General features: G+C 45.0%; 1 protein-coding gene across 3 annotated transcripts in view; it reads right to left on the bottom strand.

Annotated features, from left to right (window-relative positions):
- Positions 1-22,546, bottom strand: part of GPD2 (glycerol-3-phosphate dehydrogenase 2) — a 271,268-nt gene that overhangs the window by 170,643 nt on the left and 78,079 nt on the right. For all 3 annotated transcript variants that reach the window (XM_030208750.1, XM_030208749.1, XM_030208748.1), the window contains exon 4: positions 7,506-7,630. In XM_030208750.1, the coding sequence (XP_030064610.1) occupies positions 7,506-7,630 (125 nt within the window). The remainder of the gene's footprint in view (positions 1-7,505; positions 7,631-22,546) is intronic.

Below are 22,546 nucleotides of genomic sequence, written 5' to 3' on the forward strand. Positions count from 1 at the left end.
ATTCAAGCAGGGTCTGTGTAGGACAAGAGCGAGGATCTAGGGCCTTGCTGTCACACCAGACGGCAAACCTCCTCCAATGAAAGAAGTAACTTCTCTTAGTGGAGTCTTTCCTGGAAGCAAGCAAGATGCGGGAGACACCCTCTGGCAGACCCAAAGAGGCAAAGTCTACGCCCTCAACATCCAGGCCGTGAGAGCCAGGGACTGGAGGTTGGGATGCAGAAGAGCCCCTTCGTCCTGCGTGATGAGGGTCGGAAAACACTCCAATCTCCACGGTTCTTCGGAGGACAACTCCAGAAGAAGAGGGAACCAGATCTGACGCGGCCAAAAGGGAGCAATCAGAATCATGGTGCCTCGGTCTTGCTTGAGTTTCAACAAAGTCTTCCCCACCAGAGGAATGGGAGGATAAGCATACAGCAGACCTTCCCCCCAATCCAGGAGGAAGGCATCCGACGCCAGTCTGCCGTGGGCCTGAAGCCTGGAACAGAACTGAGGGACCTTGTGGTTCACTTGAGATGCGAAGAGATCCACCAGGGGGGTGCCCCACGCCTGGAAGATCTGTCGCACCACACGGGAATTGAGCGACCACTCGTGAGGTTGCATAATCCTGCTCAACCTGTCGGCCAGACTGTTGTTTACGCCTGCCAGATATGTGGCTTGGAGCACCATGCCTTGACGGCGAGCCCAGAGCCACATGCTGACGGCTTCCTGACACAGGGGGCGAGATCCGGTGCCCCCCTGCTTGTTGACATAGTACATGGCAACCTGATTGTCTGTCTGAATTTGGATAATTTGGTGGGACAGCCGATCTCTGAAAGCCTTCAGAGCGTTCCAGATCGCTCGCAACTCCAGAAGATTGATCTGTAGATCGCTTTCTTGGAGGGACCACCTTCCTTGGGTGTGAAGCCCATCGACATGAGCTCCCCATCCCAGGAGAGACGCATCCGTGGTCAGCACTTTTTGAGGCTGAGGAATTTGGAAGGGACGTCCCAGAGTCAAATTGGAGCAAATCGTCCACCAATACAGGGATTCGAGAAAACTCGTGGACAGGTGGATCACGTCCTCTAGACCCCCGGCGGCCTGATACCACTGGGAGACTAGGGTCCATTGAGCAGATCTCATGTGAAGGCGGGCCATGGGAGTCACATGAACTGTGGAAGCCATGTGGCCCAGCAATCTCAACATCTGCCGAGCTGTGATCTGCTGGGACGCTCGCACCCGCGAGACGAGGGACAACAAGTTGTTGGCCCTCGCCTCTGGGAGATAGGCGCGAGCCGTCCGAGAATCCAGCAGGGCTCCGATGAATTCGAGTTTCTGCACTGGGAGAAGATGGGACTTTGGGTAATTTATCACAAACCCCAGTAGCTCCAGGAGGCGAATAGTCATCTGCATGGACTGCAGGGCTCCTGCCTCGGATGTGTTCTTCACCAGCCAATCGTCGAGATATGGGAACACGTGCACCCCCAGCCTGCGAAGCGCCGCTGCTACCACAGCTAGGCACTTTGTGAACACCCTGGGCGCAGAGGCGAGCCCAAAGGGTAGCACACAGTACTGGAAGTGGCGTGCGCCCAGCTGAAATCGCAGATACTGTCTGTGAGCTGGCAGTATCGGGATGTGTGTGTAGGCATCCTTCAAGTCCAGAGAGCATAGCCAATCGTTTTGCTGAATCATGGGGAGAAGGGTGCCCAGGGAAAGCATCCTGAACTTTTCTTTTACGAGATATTTGTTCAGGGCCCTTAGGTCTAGGATGGGACGCATCCCCCCTGTTTTCTTTTCCACAAGGAAGTACCTGGAATAGAACCCCAGCCCTTCTTGCCCGGATGGCACGGGCTCGACCGCATTGGCGCTGAGAAGGGCGGAGAGTTCCTCTGCAAGTACCTGCTTGTGCTGGAAGCTGTAGGACTGAGCTCCCGGTGGACAATTTGGAGGTTGTGAGGCCAAATTGAGGGTGTATCCTTGCCGGACTATTTGGAGAACCCACTGATCGGAGGTTATGAGAGGCCACCTTTGGTGAAAAGCTTTCAACCTCCCTCCGACAGGCAGGTCGCCCGGCACTGACACTTGGATGTCGGCTATGCTCTGCTGGAGCCAGTCAAAAGCTCGCCCCTTGCTTTTGCTGGGGAGCCGCGGGGCCTTGCTGATTCGCACGCTGCTGACGAGAGCGAGCGCGCTGGGGCTTAGCCTGGGCCGCAGGCTGTCGGGAAGGAGGATTGTACCTACGCTTGCCAGAAGTATAGGGAACAGTCTTCCTTCCCCCGAAAAATCGTCTACCTGTAGAGGTAGAAGCTGAAGGCTGCCGGCGGGCGAACTTGTCGAATGCGGTGTCCCGCTGGTGGAGAGACTCTACCACCTGCTCGACTTTTTCGCCAAAAATGTTATCCGCACGGCAAGGCGAGTCCGCGATCCGCTGCTGGATTCTATTCTCCAGGTCGGCGGCACGCAGCCATGAGAGCCTGCGCATCACCACACCTTGAGCAGCGGCCCTGGACGCAACATCAAAAGTGTCATAAACTCCTCTGGCCAGGAATTTTCTGCACGCCTTCAGCTGCCTGACCACCTCCTGAAAAGGCTTGGCTTGCTCAGGGGGAAGAGCATCAACCAAGCCCGCCAACTGCCGCACATTATTCCGCATGTGTATGCTCGTGTAGAGCTGGTAAGACTGGATCTTGGACACGAGCATAGAGGAATGGTAGGCCTTCCTCCCAAAGGAGTCTAAGGTTCTAGCGTCCTTGCCCGGGGGCGCCGAAGCATGTTCCCTAGAACTCTTAGCCTTCTTTAGGGCCAAATCCACAACTCCAGAGTCATGAGGCAACTGAGTGCGCATCAGCTCTGGGTCCCCATGGATCCGGTACTGGGACTCGATCTTCTTGGGAATGTGGGGATTAGTTAATGGCTTGGTCCAGTTCGCAAGCAATGTCTTCTTCAGGACATGGTGCAAGGGAACAGTGGACGCTTCCTCAGGTGGAGAAGGATAGTCCAGGAGCTCAAACATTTCAGCCCTGGGCTCGTCCTCCACAACCACCGGGAAGGGGATGGCCGTAGACATCTCCCGGACAAAGGAGGCAAAAGACAGACTCTCGGGAGGAGAAAGCTGTCTCTCAGGAGAGGGAGTGGGATCAGACGGAAGACCCTCAGACTCCTCGTCAGAGAAATATCTGGGATCTTCCTCTTCCTCCCACGAGGCCTCACCCTCGGTGTCAGACACAAGTTCACGGACCTGTGTCTGCAACCTCGCCCTGCTCGACTCCGTGGAACCCCGTCCACGATGGGGGCGTCGAGAGGTAGACTCCCTCGCCCGCATCGGCGAAGCTCCCTCCGCCGACGTAGTCGGGGAGCCTTCCTGGGAGGTGGCCGCGGTCGGTACCGCACGCGGTACCGACGTCGGGGACCTCAACCTGGGCGATGGGCCAGCCGGCGCCACGCTCGACGGTACCGGTGGCGCAAGCACCGCCGGTACCGGAGGGGTAGGGCGCAACAGCTCTCCCAGAATCTCTGGGAGAACGGCCCGGAGGCTCTCGTTTAGAGCGGCTGCAGAGAAAGGCTGAGAGGTCGATGCAGGCGTCGACGTCAGTACCTGTTCCGGGCGTGGAGGCTGTTCCGGGCTGTCCAGAGCGGAGCGCATCGACACCTCCTGAACAGAGGGGTGAGCGGTCCTCTCGGTGCCGATGCCTGCTGGGTGCCGAATCCCTCGGCGACCCAGAGCTCTCGGTGCCGACACGGGGAGGAGACCGGTGTCGATGCTTCTTCGATTTCTTCCGAAGCATGTCACCGGAGCTCCCCGGCACCGACGAGGAGGACGTCGAATCCATCCGTCGCTTCCTCGGGGCCGAGACTGAAGAAGGTCGATCTCGGGGGGGCTGTACCGCAGGAGCCCTCAGGGTAGGCGGAGACCCACCCGAGGGCTCACCGCCACCAGCAGGGGAATGGACAGCCCTCACCTGCACTCCACCCGATGCACCACCGTCCGACGACATCAGCAGACGAGGTCCTGGTACCACCGACGTCGATGCAGCTATCCGATGTCTCGGCGCCGATGCAGAGGCCCGATGCCTCGATGCACTCGATGCAGGGGCGGCCGAGGAAGATGGTCTGGACGCTGACGACGTCGATGCACTCGAAGATCCCGGTGCCGATGTCGACGAAGAGCCCGAGAACAACACGTTCCACTGGGCTAGTCTCGCTACCTGAGTCCGCCTTTGAAGCAGGGAACACAGACTGCAGTTCTGAGGGCGGTGCTCGGCCCCCAGACACTGAAGACACGACGAGTGTCGATCAGTGAGCGAGATAACCCGGGCGCACTGGGTGCACTTCTTGAAGCCGCTGGAAGGCTTCGATGTCATGGGCGGAAAAATCACGCCGGCGAAATCAAATTTAGAGGGAGAAAAAATCTCGACCGAGGCCGAAAAGAGGCCTACCCCGACGACGAAAGAAAACTTACCGGGGCAAAAAAAACTGGAAGTACGGGGAGGATTTACACGAAACCCGGCGGGGGGTTTCCGGAGCACTTCCCGACTAGGACAAAGCTTTCCCGAAGGAAAAAAACACGTTCAAAACAAATTGGACGCGCGAGGTCGACTTTCCGGGGCTCGACACGGCGAAAACACGACCGTACCGAGTGCGGACAAAAGAAGACTGGCCGGCTCGAGCCGGTTTCGGGCGGGAAGACGGCCGCGCATGCGCGGTGCGCGCGGGCGCGCGAGGGCTAGCAAAGGACTTTGCTAGTGAAGTTTCCGATTGGAGGGGCTGCCGTGGACGTCACCCATCAGTGAGAACAAGCAGCCTGCTTGTCCTCGGAGAACAATTCTTATACAGACAGGCAAGTGTGGCTGCATTGCCTGTGAGCTACATTACACACAATGCATTGCTCACGTATCTTTGCAGTGAGAGCTGCAGCAATGAAAATCCTTAGAAGTGAGAATAACAGTAAAAGCATTAAACACATTTTAGGGTCACATTATAAACTAGTGCGAGGCTGTCAGAGGACAGAGAAGAGCCTTTCCTCTGCTGCGTTCTGCCCTGATTCCAGCAGGGTAGACACAGCACAGGGAAAGATCCAAGACCTTCCATGGGCAGCATATGTGAATCACTGCTACTGCCAGTGCCAGCAACCTCTGAAAGAAAAAAGTTTAAAGGGAGACTGGGAAGGAGCGAGGTTAAGAGAGAAAGAGAAGCTGGGACACAGGTGGGAGGGGCAGGGAGGGAGGGAAGAGAGAGAGGATGTTTACTAGAATATGGAGGTATAAGTGTGCACTGACTGATACTTTTTTAACATAAGTGTATATGTGGTGAATGCATGAATGTGTGCATAGGTGGGAGGAAGGTGTGTACACACATGAGAAAAGTATGTTGGCAGGATACCCATGAAGGGAGTATGGGAGCAGTGAGTTTGTGTATGGAGGGGGTGTCTTGTGAGGCCTAAATAGTTAAAATAAAAATCCACTTCAATAAATACACTTTGAAACGTGTTCTGTAATGAATTACCATATTGCATAATAGCAATTAGCTCACACAGAGAAGTGTAAACAAAACGTTTTCCTCATGGTCGACCCAGTCCTCAGAGGGAAATAAGGTGCACACCCAGTTAGCCTAGATGCAAGACTACCATTGCTGGACATTACATGAACACATATGTAAAACTGATGTTGGGCCAAATAACAGGATGTGACTCTGTTGGGGGTGTCTCCCTATTAGAAAACTGAGATACATCCCAGCCACCAGAGGTATCAATGGGGGAATATGGAAAAATGTATGTCTTACCTGATAATTTTCTTTCTTTTAGTCCTACAATAGGTTATGACCATATACCAGCAGATGGAGACATCCTGAGAGATGGAGCAGACCGCTCCAGGATGTCACAACAAGTACCATAATAGCTGACCCAGAAGCCAGGATAGTGATGTAGATATAACTCATTGGAAAGAAGCCCAAGGCAGACAATACCACCAGAGACCTCTACGGCACAGGGACACAAGCAGAACCCATGTGACGCCAGAGCCACCATAACTGCCACATGAGAGGAACGCAGGAAGCATTGAGTCTGGCATCTCCATCGCTGAGAAGCCAAACAAGAAGGCAACGCAAACCCCAAAATAGAAAAAAACCCCAGTGAAACAACTCTTCAGTAACTAACAGTCTAAGTACACAAACTGCACTCGTGTTCACCCGCTGTCGTCAAAAATCGAACAATAAGAAATACAGGCAGCAATACATGCAGAGAGAAAGAACCCAGTGAAGAAACTTACTTTCTGTGAGAAAAAATCTTCAGCTCACATACCCACTTGCAGTCCATCCATAGCATCCTAAACATTCCTCAGAAACTGCTAAATGACAGGGGAGTGAGGGGGAGAAGGACCCAGCACCACCGGGTGTCACCAAGCTCCATCCAGAGTAGTAGAGAATAAAGGAGCTAATACCCTCCAAGATGAAACCCCCTGCTCAACTGCCACCTAGTTGGAACTGGGTCAGGAGCTGGCTGAAAAGCACCACAAAGGAGCACCATCAACCATCCTCTTAAAGACAGAGAAAAATACTAATGTTATGTACTGAAAGATGACATTATTTTTTTTAATTTTATTATTGTACACTGCATTGAACCCTTCTTAGGGAAGTTACTGGTTTATAAAAACTGTACTGATATTGAACATTCAAGGTTGCATGATAACCTTAAGGGGCGAATCACAAGAACTACTTTTCTCTCTCTCTCTCCATCCACTGGTAGACGGTCATAGCCCATTGGTCTGGACTGGTCTGGTCTGACAAGGAAATTGCCTTTAGTTGCAAAAAGATAAATCGGTCTCCTTTCAGAAGTGAGAGAATCAAGAAGCCTAGGGAATCTATTTTGAACTTCTCTAGAACCAGAAATTTATTAAAGGCCCTTAGGTCTAGGATGAGTGTGAGTGTGAGTGTGTGAGAGAGAGAGAGAGAGTGTGTGTGTGTGTGAGTGAGAAAATCTACTCTTTCCCCTGCTGGAACAAGTTCAATCGCATTGTTATCTAAGAGGCAAGAGAGCACTTTGGCAAGTATTTCCTGATGCTGGGGATCTGCCCAAGGTTTGGCAAAGTTTCTGGAGGAAAAGTCTTAAGATGGCCATGGGAGAAGCCACTGCGAGCCTCAGAATTGGTAGCATGGAATGCTGCTACCAGCTGGGTTAATTTGGTGGGAAATTAAATACGTGGGAATCTGGATCCATGCCAAACAATTTTGTGAACCCAAAAGGTTGGAAGTTATAAAGGGCCAATAGTTTATATAAAACTATAGCTTTCCCCTACTAAACGGTAGTTTAACAATGACACTAGGTTTTGGCTGGAGAACAGGCTCTGGATTTTGGATTCTCTGTCTGGGACATGAGCAAGATCCATGTTCAGTCTGAAAGTTCCTCACAGACTATCAGAATTTACAGACTACATATTTTTCATGAACTGTTTAAAAATAAAGCAAACCATAAAAACTATAGACTAAGTTCAATTTTTACTTTAATGTTAGTGTAATAGCTATTACAAAATAATTACCTGTTCCACATCCAGGTTCATAATAGCCTTCTGAAGGTATCTCACACCACCATGTATCAACTTGGTGCTTCTGCTGCTGGTCCCAGATGAAAAATCTTCTCTCTCTACAAGAGCTGTTTTTAGACCTATGTTTAAGCAGACAACAGAAATAACTTTCTGAACTGAATACAATTTCAGTAAAATTCATTATAGAGGCTTCTTTAGAGGAAAGAAAGATGATCATATGAAAGATTGTACTGAATATGGATAAATGTAACAGTTGGAATTGAAAGTTTGTTAAGCAAGTTAGGAAAGCATGCAGAGTGGCGGAGGGAGCGGCGGGGGGAGCTACAGGGGGCGGCAGCGGGGCGCAGCAGCCTTGCCCCGGGCCCGACCTAGTCTCTCGGCTGCCCTGGTTCAAGGGTAATTGCTCTAGCTGTAACCCTCACCCCCATACACACACACACACCACGTTATCCATGACATGTATCTTTATATTTTGCACAGCACAACAGAAACCGTATCTTATTTCTCTGGTGTCATACTGCATGCAAGGTCTACCTATGTAGCATTCTCTAGTAATACAATTTTTTTGTAGCTAGGGTCTTTGTCTTGGAAATTAGATTATCTCACTTAACTGGCTATGTTTTCACCGAATCCATAAACCCAGAAACTCGATGCCAGAGCATGGTCTAGCATTGAATTTCCAGGGATAACACCGGTGGCGGTCAGTAAAACACCGATTACTGCCAGCTGAATATCAGGACCTGGCTTAGCATTGAATTTCCTGGGATAACACCGATGGCAGTCAGTAAAACACTGATTGCTGTCGGCTGAATATCAGGCCCACGAATTATCACTTGATCTGGTCTACTAGAATGTTATCTATACCAAAATTCCACCCACCCAAAATTCCACAAGCTATCCTCAGAACTTCATATGCCCTGCTCCCAAACCCAATACAAACAGCCAAGTCATTAGGCAGACCTGTGGCTGACATTCAGAAACATAATGAACTCTATTGAGTTGCATGCTGGAAGTATTTTTTTTAATTGATCTTGGTACAATTGCTATTCCATCCAGGTTTTTTTTAATAGTCTATTAATATTCTCTTCTATGATTTATAATTCTTCTAATTCCTTAATACATACTGATTTTAATATCAGCCAACATAGTAGCAAAGTCAAAAGGAAAAGGAAAGTATGCACATTCTTTCTTTTTGAAAACTGTCCATGAAAATACACATATTTGTACCTTCTGTTGAAAATAACATGCACAGTTTTAAAAATACAATGCTGCATATGTTGCTGCTTCCTCCAACCTAATTTTGTTCTTGTCCTCTCTTCCTCCTCCACCTACTGAAAAGGACTTCTCAGAACGTAGGTAAAAACATGTACCACTGTACAATAACCATATACAAAAACGGAGAAGAAAAGTATAGAATCAACTGGCAATTCATCTGACCATACACTAAATTTATAGGTACAGGAGGTGACGCCTCAAGAAGCCCCCGGCTAAATAATTTGAAAGCTCGCAGGGGCTGGGCTGCTTCATCATCGGCAACCACCTCTAAAAAATTTTTTTTTCTCTTATTGCTTTTCCTTTACTTAGAAATTTTACTATACAAAACACTTAGCTTTTATTCCATCTGGGCTCTCAGGACGCTGAATATGACCATGACCAACGGTGGCCAGCGTTTCGTCACCTGCCTCAGGGTCAAATGGTCTGCGTCAATCTGTAAAGGAAAAATAATAATGAGAACAACAAACTAAATAGCATGGCACTAGTCCAATCCTAAAAATTTTTTTAAAGACCTAAGCTCAAAGAATACTCAGCTTCAGCGGGCCAGCAAAAGAAAAAATGGCCTCTGTAGCTTAAATACTGAGTTACGTCAGACGCCAGGATACAACCTGACCAATCAGCTTGTAGACAGTCCGTTACATCATCCAAACAAAGCTCATGATCTCTTTTATTAAAGTGACCCAGCCTCTCAAACTAGAAAAAATGACCCCATTCAATTTTACCGTTCAAACCCACTGGAACCAGTGAGTTCAAGCGGTGTATCCACTTCTGTTCACACTGGAACAAAATCCGCTTCCTGTTAACTCCTATCCTTACTGGAGAAACCTCAATCTGTTGTAAAACAAAGCATTTTAATTCAGAGAAGGAGTGTTGCATTACAGCACATTGATGAGCAAATGGAGTGGCAACTTTGTTGGTGTTTAGCACGCTACGATGTTCTATCAGACGAACATATAGCGTGCGTGAGGTTTGCCCCACGTAAAGCATCCTACAGGGGCAAACCAAACAATACACTACATAGTCTGATTTACAGTTAGTATTCACTTTTAAAACCACCTCTTGTGAAGTAACCGGGTGTATAAACACCGTAATTTCCAACATAATGTCACACATACAGCAACCCCCACAACATTTATGCCCTTCAAAGGTGGGGGGTATGTCCCTATGCCTCGGGAGCAGAGAAGGGCATAAAAGTTCTTTCAAGTTCTTAGATCTGCTGTAGGCAAAACGTATCTTCTGGTTTTAAATACTGGTAAAGTCTGTATTATACTCCAATGTTCTCTAAGTGTTTTGGCTATTCTGTGTGCATCACTGTTGTACCGCAAAACACATGTAATTGGTTCCTCTTCTTCGCAGGGAGTTACAGTCCTTCCTTTGGGCTGTAATAATAACTCACAATGATTGTATTTTGCCCTGCGATATGCATGTTTAACAATCTTCTTGGGATAACCCCTCTCATATAAACGTTTGCTTAAAGTCCTTGCCTGCTCACGAAAATCTTCTATCTCAGAACACAGTCGGCGATATCTCAACATCTGAGAAAATGGGAGACTGTTCTTTAAACATCTGGGATGACAGCTTTCATACTGCAAGAGGCTGTTGACATCCGTCTCTTTCCGATATACTGTAGTCCCAAAAGAAGATGCACCCTTCTTAACTTGAACGTCCAAATAATTGATCTCTTGAACATCATGGTGGCTCGTGAATTTAATAGTGGGATGACATTGATTCAGGAACTGAATGAACTGTTCCAAGGTCTGTAGGTCAGCCTCCCAAACGAAAAATATATCATCTATAAATCTGCACCACAATTTAATGTGGTGCCAGTGAGGGCAGGTGTATACAAACTTCTCCTCAAAGAGTGACATAAAGAGGTTGGCTACCGAGGGCGCTAGGGTGGCACCCATAGCAACCCCCGAAATTTGTTGAAAAATCTTCTGATCAAATTGGAAATAATTCTTCTTCATAGCCAAGGACGCTAGTTTCAATTGAAGTGACATTGTTGGAAAGACATGGAGTGGCGCTTACTTCATTTATATTAAAACTAGCGTCCTTGGCTATGAAGAAGAATTATTTCCAATTTGATCAGAAGATTTTTCAACAAATTTCGGGGGTTGCTATGGGTGCCACCCTAGCGCCCTCGGTAGCCAACCTCTTTATGTCACTCTTTGAGGAGAAGTTTGTATACACCTGCCCTCACTGGCACCACATTAAATTGTGGTGCAGATTTATAGATGATATATTTTTCGTTTGGGAGGCTGACCTACAGACCTTGGAACAGTTCATTCAGTTCCTGAATCAATGTCATCCCACTATTAAATTCACGAGCCACCATGATGTTCAAGAGATCAATTATTTGGACGTTCAAGTTAAGAAGGGTGCATCTTCTTTTGGGACTACAGTATATCGGAAAGAGACGGATGTCAACAGCCTCTTGCAGTATGAAAGCTGTCATCCCAGATGTTTAAAGAACAGTCTCCCATTTTCTCAGATGTTGAGATATCGCCGACTGTGTTCTGAGATAGAAGATTTTCGTGAGCAGGCAAGGACTTTAAGCAAACGTTTATATGAGAGGGGTTATCCCAAGAAGATTGTTAAACATGCATATCGCAGGGCAAAATACAATCATCGTGAGTTATTATTACAGCCCAAAGGAAGGACTGTAACTCCCTGCGAAGAAGAGGAACCAATTACATGTGTTTTGCGGTACAACAGTGATGCACACAGAATAGCCAAAACACTTAGAGAACATTGGAGTATAATACAGACTTTACCAGTATTTAAAAACCAGAAGATACGTTTTGCCTACAGCAGATCTAAGAACTTGAAAGAACTTTTATGCCCTTCTCTGCTCCCGAGGCATAGGGACATACCCCCCACCTTTGAAGGGCATAAATGTTGTGGGGGTTGCTGTATGTGTGACATTATGTTGGAAATTACGGTGTTTATACACCCGGTTACTTCACAAGAGGTGGTTTTAAAAGTGAATACTAACTGTAAATCAGACTATGTAGTGTATTGTTTGGTTTGCCCCTGTAGGATGCTTTACGTGGGGCAAACCTCACGCACGCTATATGTTCGTCTGATAGAACATCGTAGCGTGCTAAACACCAACAAAGTTGCCACTCCATTTGCTCATCACTGTGCTGTAATGCAACACTCCTTCTCTGAATTAAAATGCTTTGTTTTACAACAGATTGAGGTTTCTCCAGTAAGGATAGGAGTTAACAGGAAGCGGATTTTGTTCCAGTGTGAACAGAAGTGGATACACCGCTTGAACTCACTGGTTCCAGTGGGTTTGAACGGTAAAATTGAATGGGGTCATTTTTTCTAGTTTGAGAGGCTGGGTCACTTTAATAAAAGAGATCATGAGCTTTGTTTGGATGATGTAACGGACTGTCTACAAGCTGATTGGTCAGGTTGTATCCTGGCGTCTGACGTAACTCAGTATTTAAGCTACAGAGGCCATTTTTTCTTTTGCTGGCCCGCTGAAGCTGAGTATTCTTTGAGCTTAGGTCTTTAAAAAAATTTTTAGGATTGGACTAGTGCCATGCTATTTAGTTTGTTGTTCTCATTATTATTTTTCCTTTACAGATTGACGCAGACCATTTGACCCTGAGGCAGGTGACGAAACGCTGGCCACCGTTGGTCATTGTCATATTCAGCGTCCTGAGAGCCCAGATGGAATAAAAGCTAAGTGTTTTGTATAGTAAAATTTCTAAGTAAAGGAAAAGCAATAAGAGAAAAAAAAAAAATTTTTAAAGGTGGTTGCCGATGATGAAGCAGCCCAGCCCCTGCGAGCTTTCAAATTATTTAGCCGGGGGCTTCTTGAGGCGTCACCTCCTGTACCTTTAAATTTAGTGTATGGTCAGATGAATTGCCAATTGATTCTTTACTTTTCTTCTCCGTTTTTGTATATGGTTGTTCAGACAGAAGTATTTGGAGGGGACTGCCTTCATAATTTGCTACCACTGTACAATAACACATACATTTTTAAACATGTGGGGGGAGACTCATTTTTTTAAAACCATGTTACTTGAGTAAAGCAGTATTTACCTAGACAAATTAATTTTGAAGATTGCCATAAATATTCCTGGGGTCCTTTTCACTATAATTTTGCATAGTCATACTACAATGAGCACAAAAAGTAGGGCTGAAAAATTTTTAGAAAATTCTGGGACCAATCAAAATTTTCTTAGAGGACAGAGAAGCAGTTTAGCTCAATTCATCTACTAATTTTTAGGGGTGGGTTTGCTTGTTTTGGGAGGAGTGTTTTGCTTTTTTTCATATTTATGAAAGTTTTTTTGTTTTAATTTTTACCTCCCTGTATTGCTCTATCTGGTCTGACAGCAAGGGCTTCTCCAAGCCAGAATACTTTCTCTCCAGTCAATGGCTCTGGAATTCAGTTGGTTGGACAAACTGATGTCTAGGAGTGTTTTCAACCCTGCCAAAAGTATGTACATTTTCCAACAAGAGCTGTACCACCACTGTAGATAATAAACACAGTTATGCACCCTGGAGTAGAGTCAAAGGGCAAAGGCCATAAATCGTGAGGCCCAGGAACTTATGATCTGATATGATATCCTTACGGGCAAACAGGTCTGGGAAAGGAGGAAGAATAAACAAACATGGGAATGTGGTTTAGCAGGTGAGAGAAACCAGATGACTTTGAAAGAAGGCAGGATGATCCTGGGTAAGATAACTTGTTGAGGCATTGTAAATCATTGTTAAGCATAAGTGTATAAAAATAGCTGTTTCAGTCCAGTATGTTGGAGCGATAGACACAGCCAGCATATTTATGCAGTAGTTCTATTCTCCCATGAGAAAAATATTAATTGTATCAATACTTGGTAAGTGAATAAAATTACCTCTCTCATAGATGCGGCCTTGGTCTTTCATCTCTGCAAATCGTGGGTAACTGATATATGAAGATTTGTAGAGGTGGTAAAAAGACCTAAATATTTGCATGGGTTTAATTCACCACCTGATGCAATGTGTATTGTAATTTGATTTTGTTTTTAAGAGGGTAAACACATGAATAGAGAAGCACAAAATCCTTTCAGTAATGTCTGCACAGATCAATGAGCATAAAAGTTAACATTGTAATTCAAGTCTCTGCATTCTCTAGAAGGTAAAAGTTGTTAATTTTTCCACTACCTTTTTCTACCAAAGTACTATTTTCATCTATATCTAATCATTTTATCATGTGTGTGAGCATATAGAGGTAAGCAAGAATTTTGATGCCCTTAAAATGTAATTATAGATGGTAAATTTAAGACCACAGTAATTTAGCTTTTGTGAATCGTGACTACAGAACAGTGGGTACAATCAAGAATAATCTGGTTGAAAACATTTCACACTCAAAGAAAAAAAATTTTGTTAAGTGAAGCATCAAACATGGAAAGAGAGCAAATTCAGTAAATGAATAGCAAAAATGCACAATTAACCAAATGCTTATGATTTCTTGACACTTCAGAAAGCTACTCATCCGATCGGAAAATGCAGCAAAAGGATAAATATACATTACTTTCAATAATCCTCTATTCACTTTAATTACAATGGCAATTTTCTCAGAGGTCTACCAGCACAAGGGGACAAGCAGAAAAGAAGACTAAAGAAACTGACCTTATTTACTTACTAGTCAAAGAAACAAATCCTTGGGTTCAGCACTGTATTTGGAAGCAAGTCTCAAGTTTTTCACCTATAGGCTGATGGTTACAAAAGTCACTTTCATGTTGCAATGCCCTTATTTCATTTTACTATTTCCTCAAACCAATAAACTTTCAGTTGGTGCAACAACTAACATCTAGGGTCAGAATTTTAAAAAGTATGTTTTACGACTGCATGATCTGCATATGCATATTATATATGCTCTGGATGTGTATGTGTCTTGCAATTAATTGTTCAGTGGCTAGGATAAATGTGTGGTGAGTGGAGGGGGATATGTGGATAGGTAGGGAGGCATATATGGGAGGGTATGTGTTGAAGTGGTATTAGGGGAGTAGGTTTAAGTTTCTCTCTGGAGGCGAATTTTCCAAATGAGTTATTTTTGCAACTTCACTCCTACGCCAGTGTATGTGGAAGCAGTACTCTACTTAAGTAAACTTTTGTTACTTTTACTTGTAAAGAAGTACAGGATAACATGTGATGCTTTTACTGAAGTAATAATGTTTCCAGTTTTACTACTTTTACTCAAGTTACGCTTGCAGTTAAAAGTATAAAGTAAATGCAGAAGGGATGTAAATGACAATTCCTTATTAAGTCAAATGAAACAGCAAAACTGGGAACATGCAAACGAACATCTCATCTGAAATTTTGCTGTTCAGTGAATATAACCTATAAGGACAGTGGAGTAGCTTCTATTTGTTTAACTGGTTAGTGGCCTCCAGCCAAACAGAACAGTGATGAGTTGGGTCACTTTGAAGTGGAGAGGAAGCTGAATCTGGTAGCAACTAGTATTGAACAGAACAGACGGCTCATCATCTTGAAGAAAATTATCAACTAGAAAGAGTATTTTGTAACTGGTGTCCTAGTCTTCCATCTATAGGATTCTTTGACTTTGCACAACTCATCTTAGCTTGTCTTTCACACTAAAGATCAGAATTCATCCCTTTATACATTAAGAAGGGCTTAGATATGGTACCTATTTGTTAGAATGTCAAACTGCAGCGCAGTATACGTTGAAGAGATGCAATCTAATTTCAATGGCCTATGGATGAAGATCAAGTTGCTGTTTTCAGTGCTAAAAATAAAATATCCACGGAGGGAACAGGGCCAACTACAAAATAATTCAAAATACCCTGTTCAACTTGCTGACATAAGTGTGGTCACTACATAAAATCAAATCTAGTGGGTTTATGAGGTATTAAAGGATTTGGGGGGAGGGGGGAAGGGAGAAAAGATTAAAAGATTGATGAAAGATGTTTTATTTCTGTATATTATGTTGGTGTTGAGATGTATTTTAGGGATTCAATGGATACCTGATAACATGTATGTTGTGCGATATTGTCAATAAACTGTGTTGATTAAAAAGAGAAAAAGGAAAAGGCAAGGAGCAAAGCCTCAAAGCAAAACGCCCCCAGCAAGACAAAGTCTCAACAAGAGGTACTACAGCAGAAACTATCACAGGCCCACTCCCTGTCACTAGCACAAAATGTAAAACAGGTGGAGAAAAAAAACAAAACGGCATAAAAAACTCCACTACAAAAACGTGAACAGTCATAGTATGTCAACAAACAGTTACTACAAATCAGTGTGAATGCAAAAGACAGAAAGAATGGTATCAGAAGGAAAGGTCTGAAACACAAATAAACATATCACATACAGGAAACAAATGTAACTTAACTGAAAAGTCTTCAATGCACGCATGCAGTACTCAACAAGGAGTCCCTCGTTTTGCCGAATCTGCGAGAGGATGCGACAGTCACAAGGGGCAGGAGCGAGAGGCCTTTGCTACTGCCCCCAATGACCTCCCACAGACCACCAGGGACTAAGGTAGGCTTGATGGGGCCTACCTATACCATGGAGGGAGTGGGGGGGAGGGAGAGAGGTCGTATTCATTGTGGCGGGCTATGAGGAGGAAAGGAGGGGGCATTGTAAAGGGATCAACATAGTAACATAGTAGATGACGGCAGAAAAAAAGACCTGCACGGTCCATCAAGTCTGCCCAACAAGACAACTCATGTGTGCTACTTTTTGTGTATACCCTACTTTAATTTGTACCTGTGCTCTTCAGGGCACAGTCCGTATAAGTCTGCCCAGCACTATCCCCGCCTCCCAACCACCGGCTCTGGCACAGACCGTATAAGTCTGCCCAGCACTATCCCTGCCTCCCAACCTCCAGTCCCGCCTCCCACCACCGGCTCTGGCACAGACCGTATAAGTCTGCCCAGCACTATCCCTGCCTCCCAACCTCCAGTCCTGCCTCCCACCACCGGCTCTGGCACAAGGATCAAGAGGCTTTATTTTACAAAACAAAAAAAAGTATGCAGTTGCTGGCCGATATTCAGTGCCAACACCCATAGAACTAAGCTGCTTAATTTATGACAGATTTGAGCTTTTCTATTACATGCTTTTGTGCTGTTCTAAATTAGGCCGCTTAGATATGCGGGTGCTGGCACTGAATATTAACAGCACCCATACAACCACGGGCTCCTCCCTAACGCCACCCCCTGTACCGCCTCTGATCTGACCACTTTTTTTTGCGCGATCAGAGGCAATATTCAGCAGCACTGCCTGGCTTAGTGCTGCTGAATATCAAGGGATAGATGACCCCAGGGGATATAAGCAGACAGGAGCCTCTCCTGCCCACTTAAATCCCTTTGAATATCAGGCAAATTATGTTTTTGTTATTTTATTATTTTATATGATTGTTGACTTTTGGTTATTTTTATGTTCAATCAACAGTTTGCCCCTTACACAGCCTAACTGGGTGAAACGTGGTCACATTGGGTTCTGTTATTTTATCCCCTCTAGACACTGCAGCAATAAATTCACTTAAATCTCATTTGTCTCTTCATTCTTCTGATCTGCTGTGATTCCTTTCCCGCTGAAATCCTGCGGATCATAGCCTCTCAACTCTAATTTTTTTGATAACTGAATGGATAAATAACCACACCCTGAAGTTCTCTCGCTAACTTTGTCTAGTAAGCCCTAAATACTGAAGTTGAGCAAGTGAAACTGTGCCCTGGGTATGTCCTGTTTTTCTATCCAGGTAAATTTTATGCATGTTAAGACATGGCCACACAAAACATCCACAGGTAAACTTTAACCATGAAGATCTGCCTGGCTAGCTCCCAAGTTATAAGTGATACCTTTAAGTTAGTTCAAGGAAAAGGTTAACTTAGCTGTTGACCCTTATTTCAACATTCTGGCTAACTACCAAAATTAGTGAGATTAAACTTTTGAATATTGACTTCAAGGAAAACAGCAGAAAAGAATCACCTGGCAACCCAGTCTGCACATTTATATCCATGTACTTTGATGTCATAGGTCTTAATTGATTCATGGTCTTTTCCATCTTTCTGCCACTTAGGTCATTTTATGTCTATCCTCTGATGGAATGATATTGTTGGTGTCTACTACCCTTTCACCAAATATAAATTATATCTGCATCATCTCATGATTATTAAAACTATTTTTTTAATAACATGCTTATCGAGTTATGCTCCCTTCAACTTCATTTAATTTTCTGGTATTTTACAAATGCCAATTTGTATCATACCTCCCCTTCCAGACAGTCTCTCTTTCTCTCTATGTATCATTTATAGTAAGGAACAGAAGGGATTTTGTAATTAGTGTATACCTTTTTTCACCTATAGTTCAAGGAAACACAGCACAATTTGAAACAGGCCTCCCTGATTCTCAGCCCACTGTTCTAACCATTAGGCTGCTCCTGCACAGTAGGTTCCCCTGTACTGAGTTGTGTCGTTGGGCCTGACAGTGTATCACACTTTACTCCACTGCTGGAAGTCAGAGAAGCAGGGATTGGTGGCTCTCACTTTGGCAAGCAGACTGGCTGATTCAGTAAGAAGCAGTAACTGGTAGGAAGTGGGCAGTGTGCTGGTATTAAGTATTGTCTCACATACAATTCTAACTGTATTGAAAGCACCATTCTTCCTCTGACCATCTTCAGGCTGGTACTGCTTGGCAGTGGTGTAGCCTGACCTCAACATGGAGGGGGTCCAGAGTCCAAAGTGAGGGGGCACATTTTGGCTCGCCTCCCCACCACCTCCTCACATACCTTGGCTGGCGGGGGATGTGGGACACCCCCTCCAGCTGAAGCGTTTGTCCAGCACTGCTCTTCCCCTCGCATCGCGTGCATGCTCGTTTTAGTGAAGCTGAGCATGCGCAACATTTCGCGCATGCTCAATTTCATTACAACAAGCATGCACGCAACATGAGAGGAAGAGCAGGGCAGTCAACACGGCGGAAACCAGCACTGGACAAACACTTCAGCTGTGAGGGTCCCTAACTCCCATCAGCCAAACCATAGGTCCCAGAGCCAATTTGGAGGGCCCAGGCCCCCGTGGCCTCCTGTAGCTACTCCACTGCTGCTTGGCTCTCAAGGGCAGCTAACTGCTTTGTCTGTATTTCTATGTTCAAGAGTTATCGTGATGATATTTTTTTATAAATGAATAAAGACATTTAAAAAAAAAAAAAACAATCCCTAGTGGGTGGGATTCTGGCACCACCATCCTGAAGACCGAAGGCCCAAAACTGGCTTGCGAGAGCAGCGCAACATCCACCCTATACTGCCTGGCAAAGTTACACAGCGTTGACCACATCACTGCCTTGCAAATATCTGCAACAGACAGCATGGAATTCTCCGGCTAGGTTGTCGCTGTATGCCTCGTAGAATCAGCCCACAAGGTCTGAGGAGCCAGTTTGCCCGCAAGCCAATAACTTGACATGATAGTCTCCTTCAGCCATCTAGCAATTGTGGGCTTGGAAGTGTTAATATGTGTTCTAGCTTGAGACCTATCCACTGGAATAGTGGTGGGCCAAGCTACATGGCTTAAAACAGCTGAAAAGCACTAACTAGGCCTGATAACCAGCTGATGGCCTTATAGCAGAGAGCCTGCAAGAGCAGGACTGCTTGGTGAGTCTTATTGAAACCTGGTACAACTTTCAAATTGAGCGTAACACTTAAGATGTAGAAATTAATGACAAAAATGGTAAAAAGCTTGGTTCATAAAATGGTGTCTGTCTTTACAACATGGCTTCCAGTATCACAAGATATAAAGACACAGATCTCTCTCAGTATTAGGAAAGAGGTTTTAAAAGTGTTGAAATTGGCACTATAAAGAAATCTTTAAGAGGAGGGGCAGGTGGGCACCTGATCTGCGGTTAAGTGTGATTCAGAGATGAAGCAAGATTAGAGAAAAAAGTCACTCTCCAATTGACTTGTATGTACTGAAAATGCTATATAAGAAGTGGGCACCAGAGCTATCGTTGGAACACTTTTCCCCAACGAATCTCCGAAAGGCGAAGCTCTGGCCGGTTGAACCCAGAATCTGTCTGATGAATGTACCAAATTGAAGTCCTGATTTGGGTGAGAATAAAAGACTATTTCTTTCACTAAACTGTTTCAGTCTCTGTTTCAATCTATTCTCTCTCCTCCACCTGTTTCACAGAATACTACACACACACAAGTAAGATTCTTTCTTTCTCACTCACATAGATTTCATGTGGGAACATAAATGGCCAAAGATTCACTTAGATCCAGATAGACAGAATGCTGTGGTCATGGGAATTAGATTCGAACTGCACCTTCTGTCACCCCCCCTACGCCTCCATGACTGGAGGCGCTCCTTAGAACCCAGAGACATAACGCCATGGAATGGGGTGTCACTGGAATTCAGGGAGGGGGTGATTAACAAGATCTTAGAAGAACAAACCCTCTGTACACCTCCGTGGGGAAGGGTCCTGCGGGGGTTTAGAGAGGGGTAAATAAAAACAGAAGCCATGAGACCATGCCTCTTTTTACCAATAAACGTAAATATTGTGTCCGATTTGCAAAACTCATTTGTGATTTCCAGGTATCTAGTGAGCACTCTATGCATACTGCAAAGCTTCAAGAAAGAATAATGAACCTTTTTGCCCTCTCTGAGTATCTTCCAGGTACTTAGACCTGGCTTGGCCACTGTTTGGAAAACAGGATACCGGGCTAGATGGACCACTGGTCTGCCCCATTAAGTCTACTCTTATGTTATGAATCAGAGTTACCTGATGCTAGGGTCCATAGACAATATACTGAAATCTTCTGCCCAGTGTGTGGCAGCATCCAAAAAAAGCAAACAGGGTGCTAGGAATTATTAGGAAAAGGATGCAAAATAAGACTGAAAATATTATAATGCCTCTGTATCACTTCATGGTGAGACTTCACCTGGAGTACCACATTCAATTCTGGTCACCATATATCAAAAAAGATATAGCGGAATTAGAAAAGGTTCAAAGAGCGACCAAAATGATAAATTAGATGGAACTCCTCCCGTAGTATGAGGAAAAGGTAAAGAGGTTAGGGCTCTTCAGCTTGGAAAACAGAAGGCCAAGCGTGGATATGATTGAGGTCTATAGAATCGTAAGTGGTATAAAACAGGTAGAAGTGAATCAATTTTTCACTCTTTCAGAAAGTACAAAGACCAGGGGACGCTCAATTAAATTACATGGAAATACTTTTAAAACAAATAGGAGGAAATATTTTTTCATGTGGTTACGCTCTGGAACCCACTGCTGGAGGATGTGGATGTAGTAACAGCGGTTAGCATTTCTGGGTTTAAAAAAGGTTTGGACAAGTCCCCGGAGGAAAAGTCCATAGTCTGTTATTGAGATGGATATAGTGGAAGTCGCTGCTTGCTCCAGGATTGGTAGCATGGAATGTTGCTACTAATTGGGTTTCTGCCAGGTACTTGTGACCTAGATTGGCCACTGTTGGAAGCAGGATACTGAGCTAAATGGACCATCGGTCTGACCCTGTATGGCTATTCTTATGTTCCTATGTTCTTATGATTTCAGAAAAGGAAGAAAAGATGGCAGGGGTTGAAAGAGGTTGACAGAATGGACCGGGGAAAGGAGAGGTAGAGGTGACAAGTCAAGAACTCAAGAATAATCATATGAACCTTGTCACCAGGCATGACAACAGTGACGAAGATGCATTCAGACAGAATGTAGATGGTAGAATGAAAGGGAGGAAGGAAATGCTGAAGCTTGAGAGCTGAGAAGATAGAAGACAAAAGGAATGATGAGGCGATGAAAGTAGAAGGTGGGCAATGTGCTCCTGAGGTAAAAGTAAGTATCAAGAGAAGAAAGTGTACTACAGGCATTGGAAACAAGAGAAAGGAAAATATGCAAAGCACCATCCTTCAAGTGTCCCCTGATGGAAAGAAAAGTTAAAATTGGGTTTGAAGTAAAATTCCATGCATCATTTTGATGATTTGTCTCAGCCTTGCCAGTATGCTTTTACATTTCTAAATGCAGTTCCCAAGGTCAGAGACCTGTAGCGAGAATAAATACTTCCCTCTTTCTACTAGTTATTCCTTCTTAAGCACCAAAGTGTATTATCAGCGTTCCCTACTTTATGACACTGACTGACTACCCAGAGGTCATCTAAACTGTACCTACGGATTTGATAAATGTGAGGAAGTGAGTAGTATAATGGCAGATGTCCCCGAGAACACTCCCTCACTAATGCTGCAGTTAAGCCACCTTACAGCAGGTGGAGCTAACCTGCCATGTCAGAGGTTGAGTCAGAGGGGAGGGCTCAGGTCGAGAGGTGGTTAAATGCCCTGGAGTAGTTCGGGGAGGCCCCAAGGCAAGAGGTCTCCAGGAGCGAAACAGTGAGAACAGAGATCTCCTGGAGGAAGACTAGGAGTGAAGAAATTCTCCCAAAATGTTGGCTGGGTTGCAGTACCTATGGGGGAGACCCAGAAAAGCTATGGCCCTATTTGCAAGGTTTGCCCCTGAGGGTAAAGAATAACAATCCAGGGGTTACAAGAAAAGGAATAGAAGATTGCAAAGGTAAAGAGTGCATTTCTTTATTTGTGAAGCTCAGACCTGAATATCCTAACAAGAGCCAGACCCAGATTTATGCATGAGTGACTTCAACTATGCTGTAAAAGCTTGACAAGTTAGGATTGCTGGAAACTACTACTAATGTGACTGTTCCCATGTTAAGCCCTGAGTCTGTGACAGAAACAGATTGCTATTTTGTTTGTCTGTTCAGCAATGAAGTTTTCTTTTGATTCACACTGCACCCTGAC

This window comes from Microcaecilia unicolor, chromosome 7 (assembly GCF_901765095.1).
Source record: "Microcaecilia unicolor chromosome 7, aMicUni1.1, whole genome shotgun sequence".
Lineage (NCBI taxonomy): Eukaryota > Metazoa > Chordata > Amphibia > Gymnophiona > Siphonopidae > Microcaecilia > Microcaecilia unicolor.